This window comes from Equus quagga, chromosome 14, assembly GCF_021613505.1.
Source record: "Equus quagga isolate Etosha38 chromosome 14, UCLA_HA_Equagga_1.0, whole genome shotgun sequence".
Lineage (NCBI taxonomy): Eukaryota > Metazoa > Chordata > Mammalia > Perissodactyla > Equidae > Equus > Equus quagga.
Genome location: NC_060280.1, coordinates 88119525 through 88138498, shown reverse-complemented (window position 1 = coordinate 88138498; position 18974 = coordinate 88119525). Strand labels below are relative to the sequence as shown.

Here is an 18974-nt window from a genome sequence, read left to right as displayed (position 1 = left end):
CAGCCCCCGGAGGAGCAGCGGGAGGCGGCATCCTGGGAAGTCCCTGCCCCGCCAGGCCCTTCTGCTCCGTCTGGGGGGGCGCTTTGTCAGGACGGCCTCGAGCTGAGGCGGAGGATGAAGATGCTGACTCGCAGCATCCGAAGGAGAAGAGGGTCGCTTTTGCGTTTTGTGGGAAGAAAAGCAGGGCCTTCCGGGTGCAGGCCGCTGGCGGTGGCCAGGGCACCTGCACCTGGGACACGGGTGTCACGTCTGGTCCCCCCACCCAGGACCCCGAGTTCCAGCCCCTCCGGCCGAGGGGGAGCCCAGTTCCGGGCAGAGCGGGGCCGCAGGAGGCGGGCGGGCCCGGGGGGTTTCCGACGGGGTTCCCCTCCCTGGAGCCCGGGGTTCCTGGAAAGGAGGGGTGAGGGCACCAGGCTGACCGACACTGAGCGCCACCGAACGACACTGACCACTCGGCCGCCAGGAGGCGCTGCGAGCCCAGGCCGCCTGCGCGGGGGGAGCTCCAGCTTTCGGAGGAGGGTTTTTTCCCTCTCTTTTCTTTCCTTTTTTTTCTTTCCTTCTTCCTTCCTTTCTTTTCCTTCCATCCTTTCTTTCTCCCTCTCTCCCTCCTTCCCTTCTTCCTCTTCATTTTTTTCTTTGTTCTTTTTTTATTTATTTATTTTTGAGGAAGATCAGCCCTGAGCTAACATCTGCCAATCCTCCTCTTTTTGCTGAGGAAGACTGGCTCTGAGCTAACATCATGCCCATCTTCCTCCACTTTATATGTGGGACGCCTACCACAGCATGGCCTGCCAAGCGCTGCCATGTCTGCACGCAAGATCTGAACTGGCGAACCCCGCGCCGCGAAGCGGAACGTGCGCACTTAACCGCTGCGCCACCCGCTGGTCCCTCTTTTTTTATTTTTAATCCAAGCAAAATACAACCATAAAATTGAACTGTCTCATCCATTTTAGGTGCACAGTTCAGTGGCATTAAGCACAGTCACATGGTTTTTCTTTCGTTGTTTTTGTTGTACCTTCCATTTTTTTAAACTTTATTGAGGTCATATTGGCGTATATCACTGTGTAAGTTTCGGTGTGCATTATTGCCTATCGTTTCTGTACAGACTGCATCGTGTTCACCACCCATAGTCTAGTGGTGACCTGTCACCATATATATGTGCCCCTTTAACCCTTTCACACAACCCCCCACCCCCTTCCCCTCTGGTAACCACTAATCTGTTCTCTTTGTCCTTGAGTTTATCTTCCACATATGAGTGAAATCATGCGGGTGTGTGTCTTTCTCTGTCTGGCTTATTTCACTTAACATAATTCCCTCCAGGTCCATCCATGTTGCTGCAAATGGGGCAATTTTGCCTTTTTCCTGGCTGAGTTACTACGGTATATATACACCACATCTTCTTTATCCAATCATCGGTCGATGGGCACTTGGGTTGTCCCACGTTTTGGCTATTGAAGCTCATTCACATTGCTGTGCAGCCATCCCCATCATCCGTCTCCAGAACTTTCTCATCTTCCCAAACTGAAGCTCTGTCCCCATGAAACACCAACTCCCCCTCCCCCAGCCCCTGGCCCCTCCATCCTCCTTCCCGTGTCTGTGGTTGTGCCTCCTCTGGGGACCTCCTGTGAGTGGAATCACACCCTTTCTGTGCCTCGTTTATTTCACTGTGTTCTTCATCCCACAAGCAGTGGGTCCCATAAATGGGACAGAGCCTTGTAAGACAACATCCCAGGAGGACGCAGAACGAAGGCATCGCTTCCCGCTCGCCTCCTCAGAATGGAATGTGGGGCTCAGCTTTCCCCTCGGGGGGACTCCTCGTACCCCGATGGCTGACCTGCAGTCTTGACGGGAGTCGAGACCTCCCGCCACCTTCGCTTCTGCCCGCATCGGTCTCTCAACCTTGGTCCCTCAGCAGTTACGAAAATTCAGGGACGTACAGTCTGTTCCCGCCACTCGGGGAGCTGCGAGCCCAGCTCTGCCCCCGGGGGTCGTGCCTGGGAGGCCCCGCAGCCCAGAGCTTTGCAAACCAAGGACAGGTTGTTGGTAAATGAGAACCTGATCCTGGCCTTTGGGACTCGCATGGCTGCCCAGCCAAAAGGTAAACCGAGTCTGGCAGTTCCTCCTCACCTCCAGGGCCCCACCCTGGTCCCACCTGGACCAGAGCAGTCACCTCCTCCTCTCGGGTTTCCCAGCTCGTGTCTGGACCCCTTCAGGCTGTTCCCCCCACAGCAGCCAGAGGGCGCCCGTGAGCACCGGAGTCAGGCCCCCTCCCTGCTCTGCTCAGAACTCTCCATGGCTACCACCTCATTTGGAGTAGAAGCCAAAGTTGCTCCTGCCACCCACCAGGCCCTGCACGACCTGCCCCCGTCCCCTCCCTGCCCTCGCCTACCCCTCTCACTCCCCTGCAGCCACAGCCGCCTCCTACTGGAACGTTCCAACCTCAGTCCCACTCAGGTACCTCGCTGTTGCTCTTCCCTCTGTCACGGTGCCCTTCCCTCAGCCACGTCTTGGCTGTCCAGGTCTCACCTGAAATGTCCACATCCCCAGGGAAGCCCCTTCCTTTCCACACTCTAAGGTCAGCCCAGTGGCGTCTGGGACACTGTTGACATTCTTTATCTTGCTCCAGGTGGTGGCTACACAGAGGTGACAACATGAAACAAGTCTCCTGAGGCGAACACCTAAGTGTCTGTGCTTCATGGTCTGTGTGCTGAATCTCAATAAAAAATCATAAAAATCGGCATTTCCCACATGAGCCGCGCCTTTGCAGGGTCTCACGAATTTGATGCCTGGAAACCATCTGGTTGATTTGTTCCCTGTCTGTCTCCCCCACGACAACGTCGCCTCCAGCAGGGGTGGGATCTTTGTTTCTGCGGCGTCCTCAGCACCTAGAATGTTCCGGAGACATGGCAGACACTCAGGGAAAGTTTGTTGAATGAAGAAGAAATATGAGGAAGTAAGAACCAGAAAGGACAAGTGACGTGTCCAAGGTCACAGAAGTGATGCCAGCAGGACAGAGAGCCGACCCTTCCCACTTCTGGCCAGACTTCCCACACCTCCAAAGCTTTCCGGGGTCTTCCAGATCATTCCAGATATTTCCAGACCCTTCAGGAAACCCTTCAACTGGGAGCAGGCTGTAAGTGATGCACTTCGCATGGATGTATTTCATGACCCACGACAAGGTGGGGACCATTAGTGACCAAACTTTTTACGTCGGGATTCATGTCGATTAATAAGCAGCCAGTGAGCTAAATATAAAGTATAACCTGAGAGGTGTCACCTCTCCCAAGCTCTCGAGCTCCCTGCCTTGCACTCCACTCCTGCGCCACTGCCACTCTCCGGTCCCCTTCCCGAGGCCTCAGAGTGAGTCATCTGCGCAGTTTACCACTTGGATCCTGCCACACCCGGTCTCTGCGGCCCCCAAATACTTTCCTCCCTTCGAAGGGCGCGGAGGCCTCAGGCGTCTGTCCCGATTTTATTTCGACCCCCCCTTCCACGCGCGCCCCGCCCTCAGCCAGCTTCCCCCCATCTCTTCCTCAGCATCTCCCGCTATTTTTAGAGCAGTTTTAGTGTCACAGCAAAACTGAATGGCAAATGCGGAGGTCGCCCACAGGGCCCTGCCCAGCACACGCGCAGCCTCGCTCGCTATGGACGGGGCACTTGTTACCATCGATGAACCGACACTGACGCGTCACTAGCACCCAGAGTCCACAGGTGACATTCCGGTTCCCTCTTGGTGTCATACATCCTATGAGTCTGGAGAAATGTAGAATGACACACGTCCACCATCACAATATCACTGCCCGTACAATCCTCTCTGCCCCACCTGTTCCTCCCTCCACCCCAGCCCCCCGCAGCCGCTCATCTCTCTGCGGTCTCCACAGTTTTGCTGTTTCCAGGATGTCGTCAAGTGGGGATCACACAGTATGGAGCCTTTCCAGACAGGCTGCTTTGACTTAGTAACACGCATTTAAATTTCCTCCGTGTCTTTTCATGGGTTCAGAGCTCATCTCTTTTTATTTTTATTTTATTTATTTATTTATTTATTTTGCTTGAGGAAGATTGTCGCTCAGCTAACATCTGTGCCCAGCTTCGTGTCTTTTCTATGTGGGTTGCCGCCACAGCATGGCTTGATGAGCGGTGAGTAGGTCCGCGCCTGGGGTCTGAATCCCAGAGACCCTGGCTGCCAAAGCAGAGAGCGCTAACTCAGCCACTGCGCCACTGGGTGGCGCCTCATCTCTTTTTACACTGACTTACATTCCATTGTCTGGATGGACCATAGTTTGTTTATCCATTCACTGCTGGGAGTCCGCATTTTTGGCAACAGGAATTCGTGGGCAGGTTTTTGTACGGACATAAGTTTTCAACTCATTTTGGTAAATACCAAAGAGTGAGGTTTCTGGATCACGTGGTAAGAGTATGTTTAGTTTTCTAAGAAACTGCCCAGCAGTCTTCCAAAGTGGTTGCGCCATTTTGCATCCCCCCAGAAATGCACAAGGATTCCGATTTCACGGCATCCTCACCAACACGCGTTATTTTCTGTTTCCGTTTTTTTTTTTTTTTTCAAATAATGGCCATCCTGACGAGTATGAAGTGGCGTCTTGTTGTCCTTTTGATTTACAGTTCCCTAATGATTAGTGATGTTGAACATCTTGTCACGCCCTTATTGGCCATTTTTTCTATCTTCTGTGGAGAAATGTGTATTTACGTCTTTTGCTATTTTTTAATCGGGCTGTTTGTCTTTTTGTTATTGAGTCACAGAGGTTCTTTATATATTCAGGATATTAATCCCTTATCAGATACAGGATGTGCAAATATTTCGTCCCGTCCCATGTGTTGCCTTTTCACACTGTTGATAGTGACCTTTGATGCACTATAGTTTTTAATTTTGATGAAGCCCAAGTTAATCTCTTTTTTCTTTTATTGCCTATACTTTTATACTAAGAGATCATTGCCAAATCCAGTGGCATCAAGCTTTACCCGTATGTTTTCTTCTACGAGTTTATGAAACTTTCAAAAGCTCTTCCTTTCAAGTCTTTGATTGAGTTTGAGTTCCTTCTTGTATACGGTATGAGGTAGGGTCCACCTTCATTCTTCCGCACCTAGATCACCGTTTCCCAGCACCGTTTGTTGAAAAGACTGTCCAGTCCCCACTGTACGGCCTCGGCACGTGCGTCAAAAGATCCTTTTGGCTATTTGGAGTCTTTTGAGATTCCATATAAATTTGAGGGTGGATTTTTTTATTTCGGCCAATAACATCTTTGGGATTTTGATGGGGATTGCAGTGACTCTGAAGATTGCCTTGGGTACTATTGACATCTGAACAGTCTTAAGCCGTGAACGTGGGCTGTCTTTCCATTTATTTGCGTCTTCTTTCATTTCTTTCAGGACATTTTTTAGTTTTCAGTGTATAAGTCTTTCACCTTCTTGGTTAAATTTATTCCTAAGTATTTTATTCTGTTTGGTGCTTTTGTAAATGGAATTGTTTGCCTAATTTCCTTTTTGGATTATTCTTTGATAGGGTATGAAATGCAACTTGTTTTAGTGTGTTGATTTTTTTTTTTTTTTTGAGGAAGATTAGCCCTGAGCTAACATCTGCTGCCAATCCTCCTCTTTTTGCTGAGGAAGACTGGCCCTGAGCTAACATCCGTGCCCATCTTCCTCTACTTTATACGTGGGATGCCTGCCACAGCATGGCGTGCCAAGCAGTGCCATGTCCGCACCTGGGTTCCAAATCCTGGGCCACCGAAGCGGAACGTGCAAACTTAACCGCTGCGCCACCAGGCCAGCCCAGTGTGTTGATTTCATATCCTGCAATGTTGCTGAATTCATTTATTCATTCCAACAGTTTTTTGTGTATGTGGGCTCTGTAGGGTTTTCTACATATGAAACTTCTTTCGTACTTCTTCTTTTCCAACTTGCATACCCTTGATTTCTTTTTCCTGCCTAATTACGCTGTCTACAACTGCCAATACCATGTTGATGGAAGGGATGAAAGTGGGCATCCTTGTGTTGTTCCTGATCTTGGGAAAAAGGCTTTTAACTTTTGAACTGTGGGAATGTTTCAAGTATTCAAACTAAGTGAAAACAGCCTTTTTCTCTAGTGGCCTTCCACTTCTCCTACTGGAAGCGGCCTCGGCATCCTCAGGCACAGCATGGGCCCGTTGCTTAGGACACATCTTGCCCTGTTCTCTCTCCTGGAGCTCTCGAGGACACAGTGGCATCTCGGTCAATTCTGACCCTCCCCCCACCACTGACAGGGCTCTCTCCGTGTCCTCAATGTGGGTTTGCTTTCCAGTCTGGTGTTCTGTTTCAAAAGAAGGACTAGCAGCCCAAGAGAAAGTTTGGGTTCTAGGAGCTGGCCCAGTGGCGTGGTGGTTAAGTTTGCGTGCTCTGCTTCGGCGCGCAGAGTTCGCCAGTTCGGATCCCGGGCGCAGACCTACACACTGCTCATCAAGCCATGCTGTGGCGGCATCCCACATACAAAATAGAGGAGGATTGGCACAGATGTTAGCTCAGGGCAAATCTTCCTCACCAAAAAAAAAGGAAATTTGAGTTCCAAACTATCAAAATCCCAACGAAAGTGGAATTCAGAGAGAGTGCATCTTGTTGCAATCACCCCAACAATCTCTTTTCTTTCTATTTATTTATTTAACCTTTACCACAGGTAGGCACTGCAGATGCACCCATGGTCTCTGCCCTCGTGTGGCTTATGGGTGTTTTTATGGAGATAATTGAAGGCAGCGAGGTCAAGGCGGGTCCCTAATCGAACCTACCGGAAGGCACCAAGGCTCCCGCAGTTATTCACCCTCTCTCTGTGCCTGCTGGGCCACAGGCCAGATCGCAGCTGCCATGACACACCTCTGCCCAAAGGCTGGACTCCTTTGGGCTCTGAGCCTCCTGGTGAATTAATGAGCCAAAACGGTGGGCCGTCCATTAGAACGAGGAGGACGCTCACCCTGGGTTGTCTCAGGTGACTTTGCCAGCTCAGGAACTTTCAAATGAAAGGATTATTTTTCAGTGCTCCGAGGCAAAAGGTCTTCCCCGAGAGAAGAAAAAAAGAAAAGATGCAGCTGCAACACAGACACAGCCAAAAAAAAAGGCGAACCCATATATGGTGTGTACCATGTGCCAGGCTCGGTTCTAATCACTATATACAGGCTGCACTCGCTTTATTGTGCTTCACAGATAATGCATTTTTCACAAGACCCTCCCCCAGCAACCAGATTACCACTCACTGAAGGCTCCAGGGGTGGTTAGCATTTTTGAGCAATAAAATATTTCTTAATTAAGGGATGCACATTATTTCTCTAGACATAATGTTGTTGTAGTCTTAATAGACTACAGGAGAGTGTAAAGGTAAGTTTTATACGCACTGAGAAACCACGAAATTCGAGTGACTCGCTTTATTGCGGTATCTGTCCTATCGCCGTGGGCTGGAACCGAATCCACGACATCCCCGAGGCATGCCTGTGTGTCTATCAATTTGCTTAAACCTCGCAACAGCCCTATGAGCTGGTTACAGAAGAAGAAACGGAGGCTCCAAGGAGTAGAAGTGGAGAAACAGCGTGACCCCGTCCTCAGGGCAACATGTCACCATATGCACACATGGCAGGAACAGAAGGGACCTGGAGATTTCCACAGGCAGGTCAAAGGGACAACTGAGGACAGCTGCCCCAGAGACCCTGTGCAGGCCTTGGCACCCGAGGAATGCTCCTTGCAGAGTTTTTGTGGCCCTGTTCCAGGTCTGTCCTTACATCTCTGTCGAGCTAGCTGTGTAGACATCTTATTTACGCTAAGTTCCTTCCCGGAGGAAAACGTTTCTGTTAATCCTTTCCAGGCCTGTTGGGGCCAGAACGTTGGACTCACAACAGACACTGAGCTTGTCCGGTCTTGTAATTTTTCCGAAGGGCGATCAAACCCAGAACTCTTACAGACACAAAAAAATGTAGCACAAGGTAGAAGGAGCGGAAGGCGGTGCTGACACTTTTGTAAATGTCGCAACTCCCAGAATTTGCCCATCCTCGTCAATTTCCCCAGGCGGTGGCTGATATTTCCTTTGACCCTGACACTGAAGCTGCCAAGTAAGGGGAACAGGCATTATCTTCTTTGAAAGCTAATCCGCTCGCCGCAGGTCTGTCTGATTCCGCGCCCGAGGCTCTTCAGGGCCAAAGTGTGCTCATAAATTTCTTCCTCGGGATTAATCACCAGTTTTTTTCTATGGGTTCAATTGTCCCCTTTCTGCCTCTTTTCTGCCTTCTCTCATGGGCTTCCCCATCGGCTCGCTGAGAGGTTAGTACCCCGCTGGCCCAGGTCGGTTTGTAAGACCCCAGAGACTCTGCTCATTCCTGGTTGACCCCTCCGAGACGGCCAGACTTTTTGTGGGGTTCAGCCAAGATCCGCACACGTGCCTTCTGGGCACGAATTCCACATGGCTCTCCCTGGTCCCCCAAAGCTGCTCTCTGTCGGCCCTGAGCATCAGCATCAGGACCAACTCGGACAGCCCCCTGTTTTGTTTTAATTTTGCTCTGGGGCGAGGACACGGCCTTTCTGTCTGTTTCACTCCCTCTCGTAAAAGGAGAAATCAATATTTACATCAGGCTCCAGGTATCGGGTCAACTGACTTTAGAAACGTTTTTGCTCCTCCTTCAAGCGCTGGCTCGCACAAAACAAAATCCATTTGGGGCTGGACTTTTGAGGATTTTTTTTAAATGCCTCGTTGATGACTGTTTATACGGTGATTTGGAAGAACCATCTACAAATTATATACGACTAAACTCGGTGAAAATCTATCCACAATTCCTAGAAAGGAAAAAAAAATTTAAGGGAGCGCTTTCAGGAGACGCAGCTCCAGTTTGGGACGACTCCTATCCTCCTGGGGTACAAAATGACAAATGAGGCAGCCCGCCCGGAAGCGGCTGGAATCTGAGTCAGGGTTTCAGGGGTTAAGGGGCCCATGTCACATCGGCCGTTCGTAACTCCTCCTCTCGAAACTCCTCCTCCCGCAGTGAGGCGAAGATATTTGAAAATCACCCCACCGCAAACTCCTCCCCCTGCGAGAAACCTCACATTGAAATGCTGCAAATGACGGGGCCCCCGCGTGCAGTCGCTGCTGGGCCGCGCGAAGCCCGGGTTTCCACCGCCGACACAGCAGACAGGGACCCGGGCCGGGGCGTTACTGGCGGAGGCTGGGAGCATGAGGCTCGCGGACTGGCGGCTGCGCTGGGCCATCGCCCTGCTCCTCGTCGCGGTGGGGGCTGCAGGTAAGGCTGGCTCCAGGCGCCCGCGCAAGTTTGGGATGAGCCTCCTGAACTCGGGGAGCACCTTGGCAATTTTTGGGGGGAGAGAGCGAAAAGCGACTCCATCCTGGGGAGACTTGTGGGAAAATGGCACGAAGTCCTTCCCAAACGGCTGGAGGGAGCGCAGAGCGGGGCGCGAGTGTTTGGGGGAGGTCTGGGGCAGGCAGGGGAAACGGGGTGCGGCTGTCCCCCCAGGTGTCTCCCTTGTCTCCCCCAGAGCGGAGTACCGGGATAGCCAGCTCTGGGGAAGGTGGGACCCCCTCCTGGAGTCATCCTAGGGGCGAGGGTGACCCGAAGCCCGGCTGCTCAGCCTGAAGGGCCCTGCGGGCGCTCCCCTGCGCGCGTCCACGGGCGGCTGTCCCCGCGGCGGCCAAGCGGGCTTTGTGCCTCCCGAGGGCGCCGCGGGCTCCCGGGCCCCGGCGGAGGGCATCCGCCACCGGGACCTCGCGCGCTTCTGCCGGGAGCCACCGCCTCCGGCCTTGCCCCTGGCCTCGCCTCCGGCCCCGCCCATGGCCCCGCCCCTGCCCCGCCCCCGAACTCCTATTGGGCGCGATTGGAACAGGCGAGCCTCGAGCCACTCCCCTTGGCCAATGGGAGGCGGCGACTGCGGAGGCGCGCGCGGTGTGGGCGGGGCTTGCGCACGAGTGGGGCGGGGCTTGCGCACGAGTGAGGCGGGGCTGGCGCGACACTCGCCCCGCACCTGGTTCTCCGGGAGGCGAAGAAGGCGACGCGTCGTGTCGTCTCGGGCACCTGTCACCAAAAGCGGCGACACGTCCCGGTCCCCTGGAGCCGCCTCCGCGAGGGTGATGAGGCGGCCGGCGAGCGCCTTGGCCCCCATCCCGGTTTCCTCCCGGATCGGTGACAAGGCCTTGGTCCCCGTTGTGTCCTCGGGGCCACCCTCGCTCCACCCGCCCGGGGCAAGTTCGCAGATGGGTCCCCGGGCCACCCTCGGGGCCTCGGTTCCTTCTGAGCTGAAACACTGTTCCGAAAACTCCCGCCCCTCGGTCGGACGCGAATGGCACTTCGCGGAGACCTTCAGCCGGGCCGGGACAGCGACAGCAGAGGGACCCCTGAGGGTCGTCTTGTGGGTTCAGAGGCTCAGTGGGTCCCGCAGGGCGATTTCTCACTTTAGGGCGTTTCAAACTCAGACTCGGGCAAGAGTCTGGTTGGTGCGCGATCCTGAGTTGTCCCGGGGCTGTAAGTGACCGCCCGCGGCATCTGACCTCGCCCTGGAAAACAGATAAATGGTCCTTTTCCTGCTCGGAACCGGCCCAGCCTGAGATTGGCTGCTCAACAGAATGGCAGGAAGCTTTCTTCATTGGCCCGGAGGTGGCTTTGAACTGGAATCGCTCCTTGTGACACATCCGTTTCCCCTGGGAGGGGAGGAAGGGAGGTGGTGGGCCCACAGAGCCGGTTATTCTAAGAGTTGGGCTGCCCAAGGGTGTGAGGCGCAGGGAGCTAGGCTGGGTCAAGAGACAGCGGATTAACCTGTACTTCACACGCTCACGGCCACCTTCCCTAAGAGAGAATCCTGGCGGGGACGTCTGGAGCACGATGGGTGGCCTGCTTTAGTTTCCTCTCTTGCTGGGTGGTGGAGGACGTGATGGGTTTTCTGTGCTCAAGGAGGCTCTGAGTCCTGATGTGTCCCCGGACTCCTGAGCTGGCGGCTAGTCATTCCCCCCAGAGTTGTGTATTTGTGGCAGCCCTGGCCGCTCCGGCTTGCTCCTTCAAAGCATTTCCCGGAGCAGCAGGGGAGGGGCGTCATGTCCCTTTCCTTAGGGAATGGAAGTGGCTGGACTCTGAACCCCATGCCTTTCCTTTGCCAGATCAAAAGCAGCGAAGAGTTGTGTGTGGGGTATCCACTATGCCAAGGGCACACCCAGACTTAGCGACAGGACAGCCTCCTGCTGGCAGTCGCGTCCGCTTCTGCAATGTGCCCCAGGGGGCTCACCGGACATTGCAAGGCATCCTTTCCTTCCAGGGCAACACGGGCCAAAGAAAGGAGAGCTTTTTTGAGACTGAAAACTTTAAGGAGAGTTACATGCCTGCTTCTGTCTTTCCAGGCTGGTCCTGCTGGGATCTGTGGGGTCCTCCCCTGAGAAGACCCACTTCTAGAGGCTTTTGTGGCTCGGCTCTCTGACGGCCCTTCACAAGCCGCACTGAGTACGTTCATAGTACCCACACTTTGCCTGTCTGTCTGTCTAGCAGTGACCAGTGTCGGAGACAGGCCACCCCTCCCCACAGCAGCTGGCAGCACAATCTACTGTGGAGGTCACCCCCGGGGTGACCTTGATGTTACCTAGTTTGGAAAAGAGCACGGGTAAATCGATCTCTCACCATTTCCAGCCGCGTCTGGTAAACTTCTGTTTTCAAGGAAACGATTCTCTCTGCAGTTTTGATTTTCCCAGGCGACCAGTGTCTTCGGGAGCGTGGGAAAGAAAACATCGAAAGCGTTTACCACCTCATTTGTGTGCTGGCCAAAAAGCAGAAATGTGTATTCTCCTTTTCTGTTTCGATAACCTTGTTCCTGACAGGTTACTTGTAACGAGAGATCTAAGGGCTATGTTTAGAGATTTATTTTGAGGTGGTGCCGTGCTTAGGTCGTTTTAAGCGTCCTCAGCACGGGGACATATGGGAGGGGGCTCTGGTTTGCTTTTGATGAAATTCAAGTGAAAGTGACATGGAACACCCAAAGTTGCTTCACAACAGGGAGGAAATGAGAACAATGTGTGGTTTCTTGGGCTGTGGGGTTGAAACAGGACCAGCTCTGTCCCCTTGCTCAGGATGGTGTTGCCTGCTGTGGGCACACCCGTCTGATGTGCTGTCACTCGGCGCTCACTTGTCTTGATCTCTGTCCCCAATGGCCTTGCACCTAGCAAGGCTCACTTCTCAGCCGACTGCTGTCTGGCTGCGCCCGGAACAGTAAAATCCACCCAGTTTTCATACAAACATTGTCTGGAGCCGTTGGCAGCTGTGGGCAGGCCTGTTCTGATGAAAATAGGTAGTGGCAGCCTCTTCCTGTTGGTGAGGTCCTCAGTCACCCGTGGCTGGCAAATATTTGGCGAACTGTTGCCAGGGGAAGGCTTGGTGTCCAGGAAAGAGTCATTGTTCTTTATCTTTACCCCTCTTCAAAGGTCTTTAAGATGTTATCAATATTTCCGGTGGCACATTTTGCTTTTAAGATGGATCCTTTGCAAAGGCTGAGAGATGAGACCAATAGATTTGAGATCACCTGGTGGTGGCGAGGCGGGAGGTGACAGGGATGACAGAAGCCCCTCCTCCAAGATTCCCCCGGCCTGAACTTCCTTCTGATTTTTTTCTGAGAGGCCTCCAATTTCACTCGCTTTTTGCGCACCCTGTGTGCCAGCAGCAAAGAGAAGTGACTCATTTCCCCCGTTTGGCACAATTATGATTCAGCTGTGAGTCAGTGGGGCGTGGGGTGTATGCTAAGGCCCCCGGGGGGGAGATATCTGTTGGGATCGGTAGTTGAGCAATGCAGGTATCAGGATGTGTGAACACAGCACATTCCAAAGCCCGACCCGTTCGCTTCCGTCTTGCCCCTCTCTGTGTCCTCGTCCTCCTCGTCACTCGGCTCCCCAGTGTGGCCCCCGGAGCACGGCCTCCCCGTAACTCAGTTACCGAGTTCTGTCGATTTTCCTAAACACTCTGTATTCCTCCATCTTTATCAGCTCTACCCTCCTTTTTGGCCCCCCTCATATCTCTCAGAGTCTCACCTGACTGGTTTCCTGACCTCTGGCAGGACCACTGGACTAGAACGTCCCTCTTAAATTGAGGTCTAATTGACATATTATAAAATGGACAGATATTTAAGGGAACAACAGTTTAGTGAGTTTTATTAAATGTCTCTCTGTGTAACCGCCTCCCGTTAAGATATAGAATATTTCTAGCCTTCCAGAAAGTTCCCTTGCGCTTTTTTCTAGTTCATTCGCCAGCGTCACACACCAGAGGCAGCCACTAACCTGACTTCGATCCTTTTGGATTAGTTTTGCTGAACTAGAACTTCACATAAACGCAATCAGAGTTCGGACTCTTGAGCAACAGAAGCCAGACAGACACACAGACACAGTGTTTCAGCGATTCCTCTGTGGCTTTTATCAGCCATCTGTCCCTTTCTGTCGCAGAGTTGTATTCCATCGAACGAACACGTCACCTGCTCCTTTTCTGTTCTGTTCTTTAATCCTCAACAACAGTCTCCTGGGAATAGGGCCCACCCTTCCCCCCCATCTTCCAGATGAGGGAACTGAGGCCCAGAAGGATTAATTCAGTCGCTCAGTTCTAGTGTCATGGCCTGCAAAGTCACTTCTCCCCGGTCTGCGCGTCTAACCACCTCACGACACTGCCTCTTGGAGAAGCTCCGAGAAAGTGCTGGTTGAACCATCAAAGCAGAAATGAATGAGGGGGCCGGCTTTCTTCCCTGCACCCCTTTACCAGAAATGCCAAGTCAGTTTCCCCCTCTGTCCGTGTGTATTCGAGAACTTCGTTATTTTTTCTTTACTTTTTAAAAATTTCAAGAACGAAGCATTCTGAGAAGAAAACCACACAACCCCGAAAGGAATGAAAGGAGCGCCTTGCCACTCTTTCCTAGGCCGAAACACAGATAAGATTTTGTTTCTTAGAAAAATAGGACCCACTGAAAACTATGACAGTCGTGCAGCGCTTAACCATGGGCATGCATTTGATCGATGCTTTGCTGGGTGATGGCATCGTTAGGTGCTTTCCTTGTTGTGGGGACATCAGAGAGTGTACTTACCCAAACCTGGGTGGGATAGCCTACTACGCACCTGGGTTGTCTGGTCCTAATCTTTTTTATTTTTTTTTTTGAGGAAGATCAGCCCTGAGCTAACATCTGCTGCCAATCCTCCTCTTTTTGCTGAGGAAGACTGGCCCTGAGCTAACATCCGTGCCCATCTTCCTCTACTTTATATGTGGACGCCCACCACAGCATGGCTTCCCAAGCGGTGCCATGTCCACACCCGGAATCCCAACCAGTGAACCCCGGCCACCAAAGCAGAATGTGTGCACTTAACCGCTGCGCCACCCGGCCGGCCCCTGTCTGGTCCTAATCTTAAGGGACCACTGTTGTGTATTCAGTCTACTGTTGACCAAAACATCATTATGCGACACACAGCTATAGAAACTCTTCTGCCCCTCGCATTTTTCTCCCCTTAACAAGGTAATTTGGGCAGCTTTCCATGTCACAACATAGGATAACCGACATCTTTTTCACTGGCCATAGGGGAGCTGCGTCCTCGTTGTACATGGATTTTGCACACGCAGCTGTATATCTACATTTAGATACAGAAACACCATCTCAGGTTGTGTATTAATGATCTCCTGCTCATAGCAAATTACCAAAAAACAGAGTGGCTGAAGACAACGCGCGTTTATCCTCCCACAGTTTCCGCGGGTCAGGAGTTCGGAAGCAGCCCAGCTAGACGGTTCTGGTGCAGAGGCTCTCGCGAATTTGGAATCCGATGACTGCAGGGAAAAAAATGTTTGCAGGGGGGCCTGGCCCCATGGCCGAGGGGTCAAGTTCATGCGCTCAGCTTCAGCGGCCCAGAGTTTTGCCAGTTCGAATCCTGGGCGCGGACATGGCACCTCTCATCAGGCCATGCTGAGGTGACATCCCACATGCCACAACTAGAAGGACCCACAACTATGTACCAGAGGGCTTTGGAAGAAAAGGGAAAAATAAAACTTTAAAAATATACATATATATTTGCAGGGGCTGCCATCATCCGAAGGCTTGACAGGGGCCGAACACTCCATTCCAAGATGGTGCACTCAATGGCTTGTGGGGGAGGGTCCTCATTGCATGGAGCTCTTCAGGGCTCCTCGTCACAAGCATCCCCCAGAGCAAGTGACCCCAGAGAGGGTCCAATCTGAGAGATCACAGAGGGGGCCACGGTGCCTTCACGATCCAGGCTCAGAAGCCACACCTCATCACGTCTGCCTTTTTCTACCACTTACAAGCAAGTCACTAAGTCCAGAGTACATCCCAAGGGTGGTGAATTAGGCTCCTCTTTTGAAGGGAGTGTCACAGAATTTGCAGTCATATTTTAACTTGCCACCAGCTGTTCTCTCCTTTTCTCTGTTATAAGGAAGACTTTGGACCTCTCTGAACTTAACATTGCTGGATGCATGTGTTAGTATTTCTTCCGGGTCCCAGGGACTTTGCACTTTAGTCCCTTTTTTTTTTTTTTTTTTTGCTGAAGATGATTAGCCCTCAGCTAACATCTGTGCCAATCTTCCTCCACTCACTTGCTACGTGGGTTGCTGCCACAACATGGCTGATGGTGTGTAGGTTACCTCACCAGGATCTGAACCCACAAACTCCAGGCACTGAACTGGAGCCCACCGAACTTAACCACCAAGCCTCGGGGCCGGCTCCACACACTTTAAATTTTGACAGGTTCTGCCCTGTTACCCTCCTAAAGGCTAGAGGGTGGAAGAGCTCCCGTTTCCTGGAATCTTTGCCCATCGAGGTGCTGGACCCTCCCTGATTTTCGCCCACCTCTTGAACAAAGCGACTGTCAGGCATTGGGCTGTGGCTGTGTCGGCAGAAAGGATGAAAAAGACACTCCTCACCCTCCCGGAGTTTAAGTCTAGACTGGCAGGAACACAGGGAGACAGCTGATTTCCAAACAGTGTGACAGGAGTGAGAAACTAGCGTTTCAGGAGCTCACAGGGTCGGGGGCCCAAACCCGGTTTTTCGGCGGGTCAGCCTCAGAGGGGTGGAGTCGGGAGGGGGCCCTGCAGGCAGAGGGAACTGCAACTACTTGGGGTCTGAGGTTGTGAAACGTTTAAGGGATCTGGCCCAGTGGCAGGATGTGTCGCCCTTGGGGGTCATTGCGAAAGGGGCAGCAGAATGCTGCCTGGACCGTGTTGTAACTCGCCGGATTTGCGGGGCGGGGCAGCTGGGGAAATCCAGTGCCCCAGGCTGCTCTCATGTCCTGGCTTGTGGACAAGCTTTCGATCGACAGGCAGAGAGGAGACGGGATAGGAGGAAGGAGCGCCGGCCGTGGGTTCACGCGCTTGGAATGGAAGCTTCTAGGCCCGTTCTTTCTGCTCCCCTCTGGCCGTGGGCCCCCTTCACCTCTCCGCCGTCTTCAGTCTTGGCAGTGACTTAGGTGGACACCACAGTTCTTCCATTGGGGCCAAAGATGGGGTGAGCTGGAGACTCATAGCTCTTCCTTCATCAGTTTAAGGTCTTGCTTTCACGTGGCTTCAAGCCCTAAAGTCTTTTTCACCCCCAGAGGTTCCACAAATCTGCATTCCCCTTCATTGTTCCTTTTAAAGAACTGGGGTGTTCTAATGTATGTAATCTTTCAAGGACTTTTAAAAAATAACTTTTTTTTTTTTTTGGTGAGGAAGATTGGCCCTGAGCTACCATCTGTGCCAGCCTCCCTCCATTTTATATGGGATGCTGCCATGGTGTGGCTTGACAAGCAGTGCTAGGTCCCCACCTGGGATCCGAACCTGCGAACCCGGCACCGCCAAAGTGGAACGTGCGAACTTAATTACTGTGCCACCCGGCCGGCCCCTAATTTCTGTTAATTTTTGTCTCTTTATATTTCCTCTCTACCTACTAGAGAGAGCAGCTCAAGTTTTCCTTCAGCTTCATGGTTTTACAGGGTCAATTTCCCTCATCCCTATTTCCAACATGGGTTTGCAACATGCTAAATAATTTTCTTTATTTGTGTGCATGGAAGTTCGGATATGTTGTTCCCATATCCCCGTGGGCCCAGACTCTGGACTCAGCAACTGTTCTAGCAAAGTCTTACACGTTGTCGACACGTCTCGCTTTCCGGTACATTCTTGGCCTCCTCCTCTGTCCTTCTGGGTCATGAATTGAATTTACGGTGTGAGTTTCGTTTCCAGGGAATTGGAGGGTCCGGATAGGTTTCTATTCCTGGAGTCTGTCGGTTGGCGGGAAATAGACGCAGATGAGTTTCCGCTTCCGGTCCGCGTCTGACTCCGCCCCCCCTCCCCCCCACCCCCCAATCCAGCGCAGGGCGAGTGCGGGAGGCGCGAGTTCCGGTGCCGGGACGGGAAGTGCATCTCCTACAAGTGGGTCTGCGACGGCCGCGCCGAGTGCAGCGACAGCTCCGACGAGGCCCCGGAGACGTGCAGTGAGTCCCCTGGGACGTGACAGGACCCCAGCCTTTTCCACGATGGTGGGAGACAGACGAGGGGGAAAACGGCCAGCGCATGGATGCGTTCAACCAGGAACTGGGAGATGGGGAGAGAACATATTACTGGAACTGTCCTTTAATGGCTCTTTCTTAAAAAATTGCGGTGAAATTCATATAATGTAAAATTAACCATTTTATTTATTTATTTTTTTTGAGGAAGATCAGCCCTGAGCTAACTGCTGCCAATCCTCCTCTTTTTGCTGAGGAAGACTGGCCCTGAGCTAACATCCATGCCCATCTTCCTCTACTTTATACGTGGGACACCTACCACAGCATGGCGTGCCAAGCCGTGCCATGTCCGCACCCGGGATCCGAACCAGCGAACCCTGGGCCACCGAAGCAGAACGTGTGCCCTTAACTGCTGAGCCATTTAAAATTAAAATTAAACATTAAAATTAAGCATTTTAAAGTGGCCAGTTCAGTATCATCAATACATTCACAGTGCTGTGCAACCACTACTTCTTTCTCATTCCAAAACCTTTATATCACCTAACATCTGATTTTTTAATAAGCTCTTTTTTTTTTTTTCCTTGAGGAAGACTGGCCCTGAGCTAATATCTGTTGCCAGTCTTCCTCAATTTTATATGTGGGTTGGTGCCATAGCATGGCTGAGGAGTGGTGTAGGTCCAAGCCGGGGATCCAAACCCGTGAATCTGGGCCACCAAAGTGGAACACACGAACTTAACCACTAGGCCATGGGGTCGGCCCCTAACAAGCTCCATTAGATGCCCTTCCTTGTGACCAAGAAAAGTGGAATTGGGATGGACACCCTCTTTCTCTGGGGTCTTCTCTGCAAAGCGAGGACCTGCGAGGCAGTTGGGTCTTCCCTTGGAGTTCAGCCCGCTCCCGTCTCTCCCACAGTGTCCGTCACCTGCATGGCGGGAGACTTCAGCTGTGGCGGCCGTGTCAACCGCTGTATTCCTCAGTTCTGGAGATGTGATGGCCAGGTGGACTGCGAGAACGGCTCGGACGAGCAGGGCTGTCGTAAGTGTGGTTCCTCGCCTGGCTGCCTGCGCGCCCTGGCCGCGTCCGCGGAGCCCAACCAGGTTCCGGGCGGCAGTCATAGTCTGTTCCCCACGAGTCCTGCCCGAGCTGGGTATCAGCTGCTCTTCCATTGCCTGGCACTTCGGAGCGGGGTGTCCGTCTTGGCACTTTGATTTTATTTATTATTACTATTATTTTTTCAATTCTGTAGATTTTTTTTTAATGGAGTAAGCCTCTCCAAAAGAAATAAACTGGGAAAAACTTAAATAAGTAAGATCATATCAACCCAAGTTCAGAAAACACAAAAACCCATAAGAGTCTTTAAGAAACAAGCGTATTTGCTTTCGTTTGCCTTAGAAATGCACGTCTCAGCGTGATGAGTGGCTGATGAAACCACTCCTTTGTTATAGAATAAAATAAGTTAGTGTTCTTTTCCAGCCACTCTTTTTTCTCGTTCCACCTTTATTGAGATATAATG

The 18974-nt window shown here is 52.2% G+C and overlaps 1 protein-coding gene across 1 annotated transcript in view; it reads left to right on the top strand.

The window, feature by feature from the left end:
* Positions 1-9094: 9094 nt before the first annotated feature.
* Positions 9095-18974, top strand: part of LDLR (low density lipoprotein receptor) — a 29572-nt gene continuing 19692 nt past the window's right edge. The window contains exons 1-3 of the mRNA XM_046685230.1: positions 9095-9260; positions 17327-17449; positions 18374-18496. Of these exons, the coding sequence (XP_046541186.1) occupies positions 9194-9260; positions 17327-17449; positions 18374-18496 (313 nt within the window). The 5' untranslated portion in view covers positions 9095-9193. The remainder of the gene's footprint in view (positions 9261-17326; positions 17450-18373; positions 18497-18974) is intronic.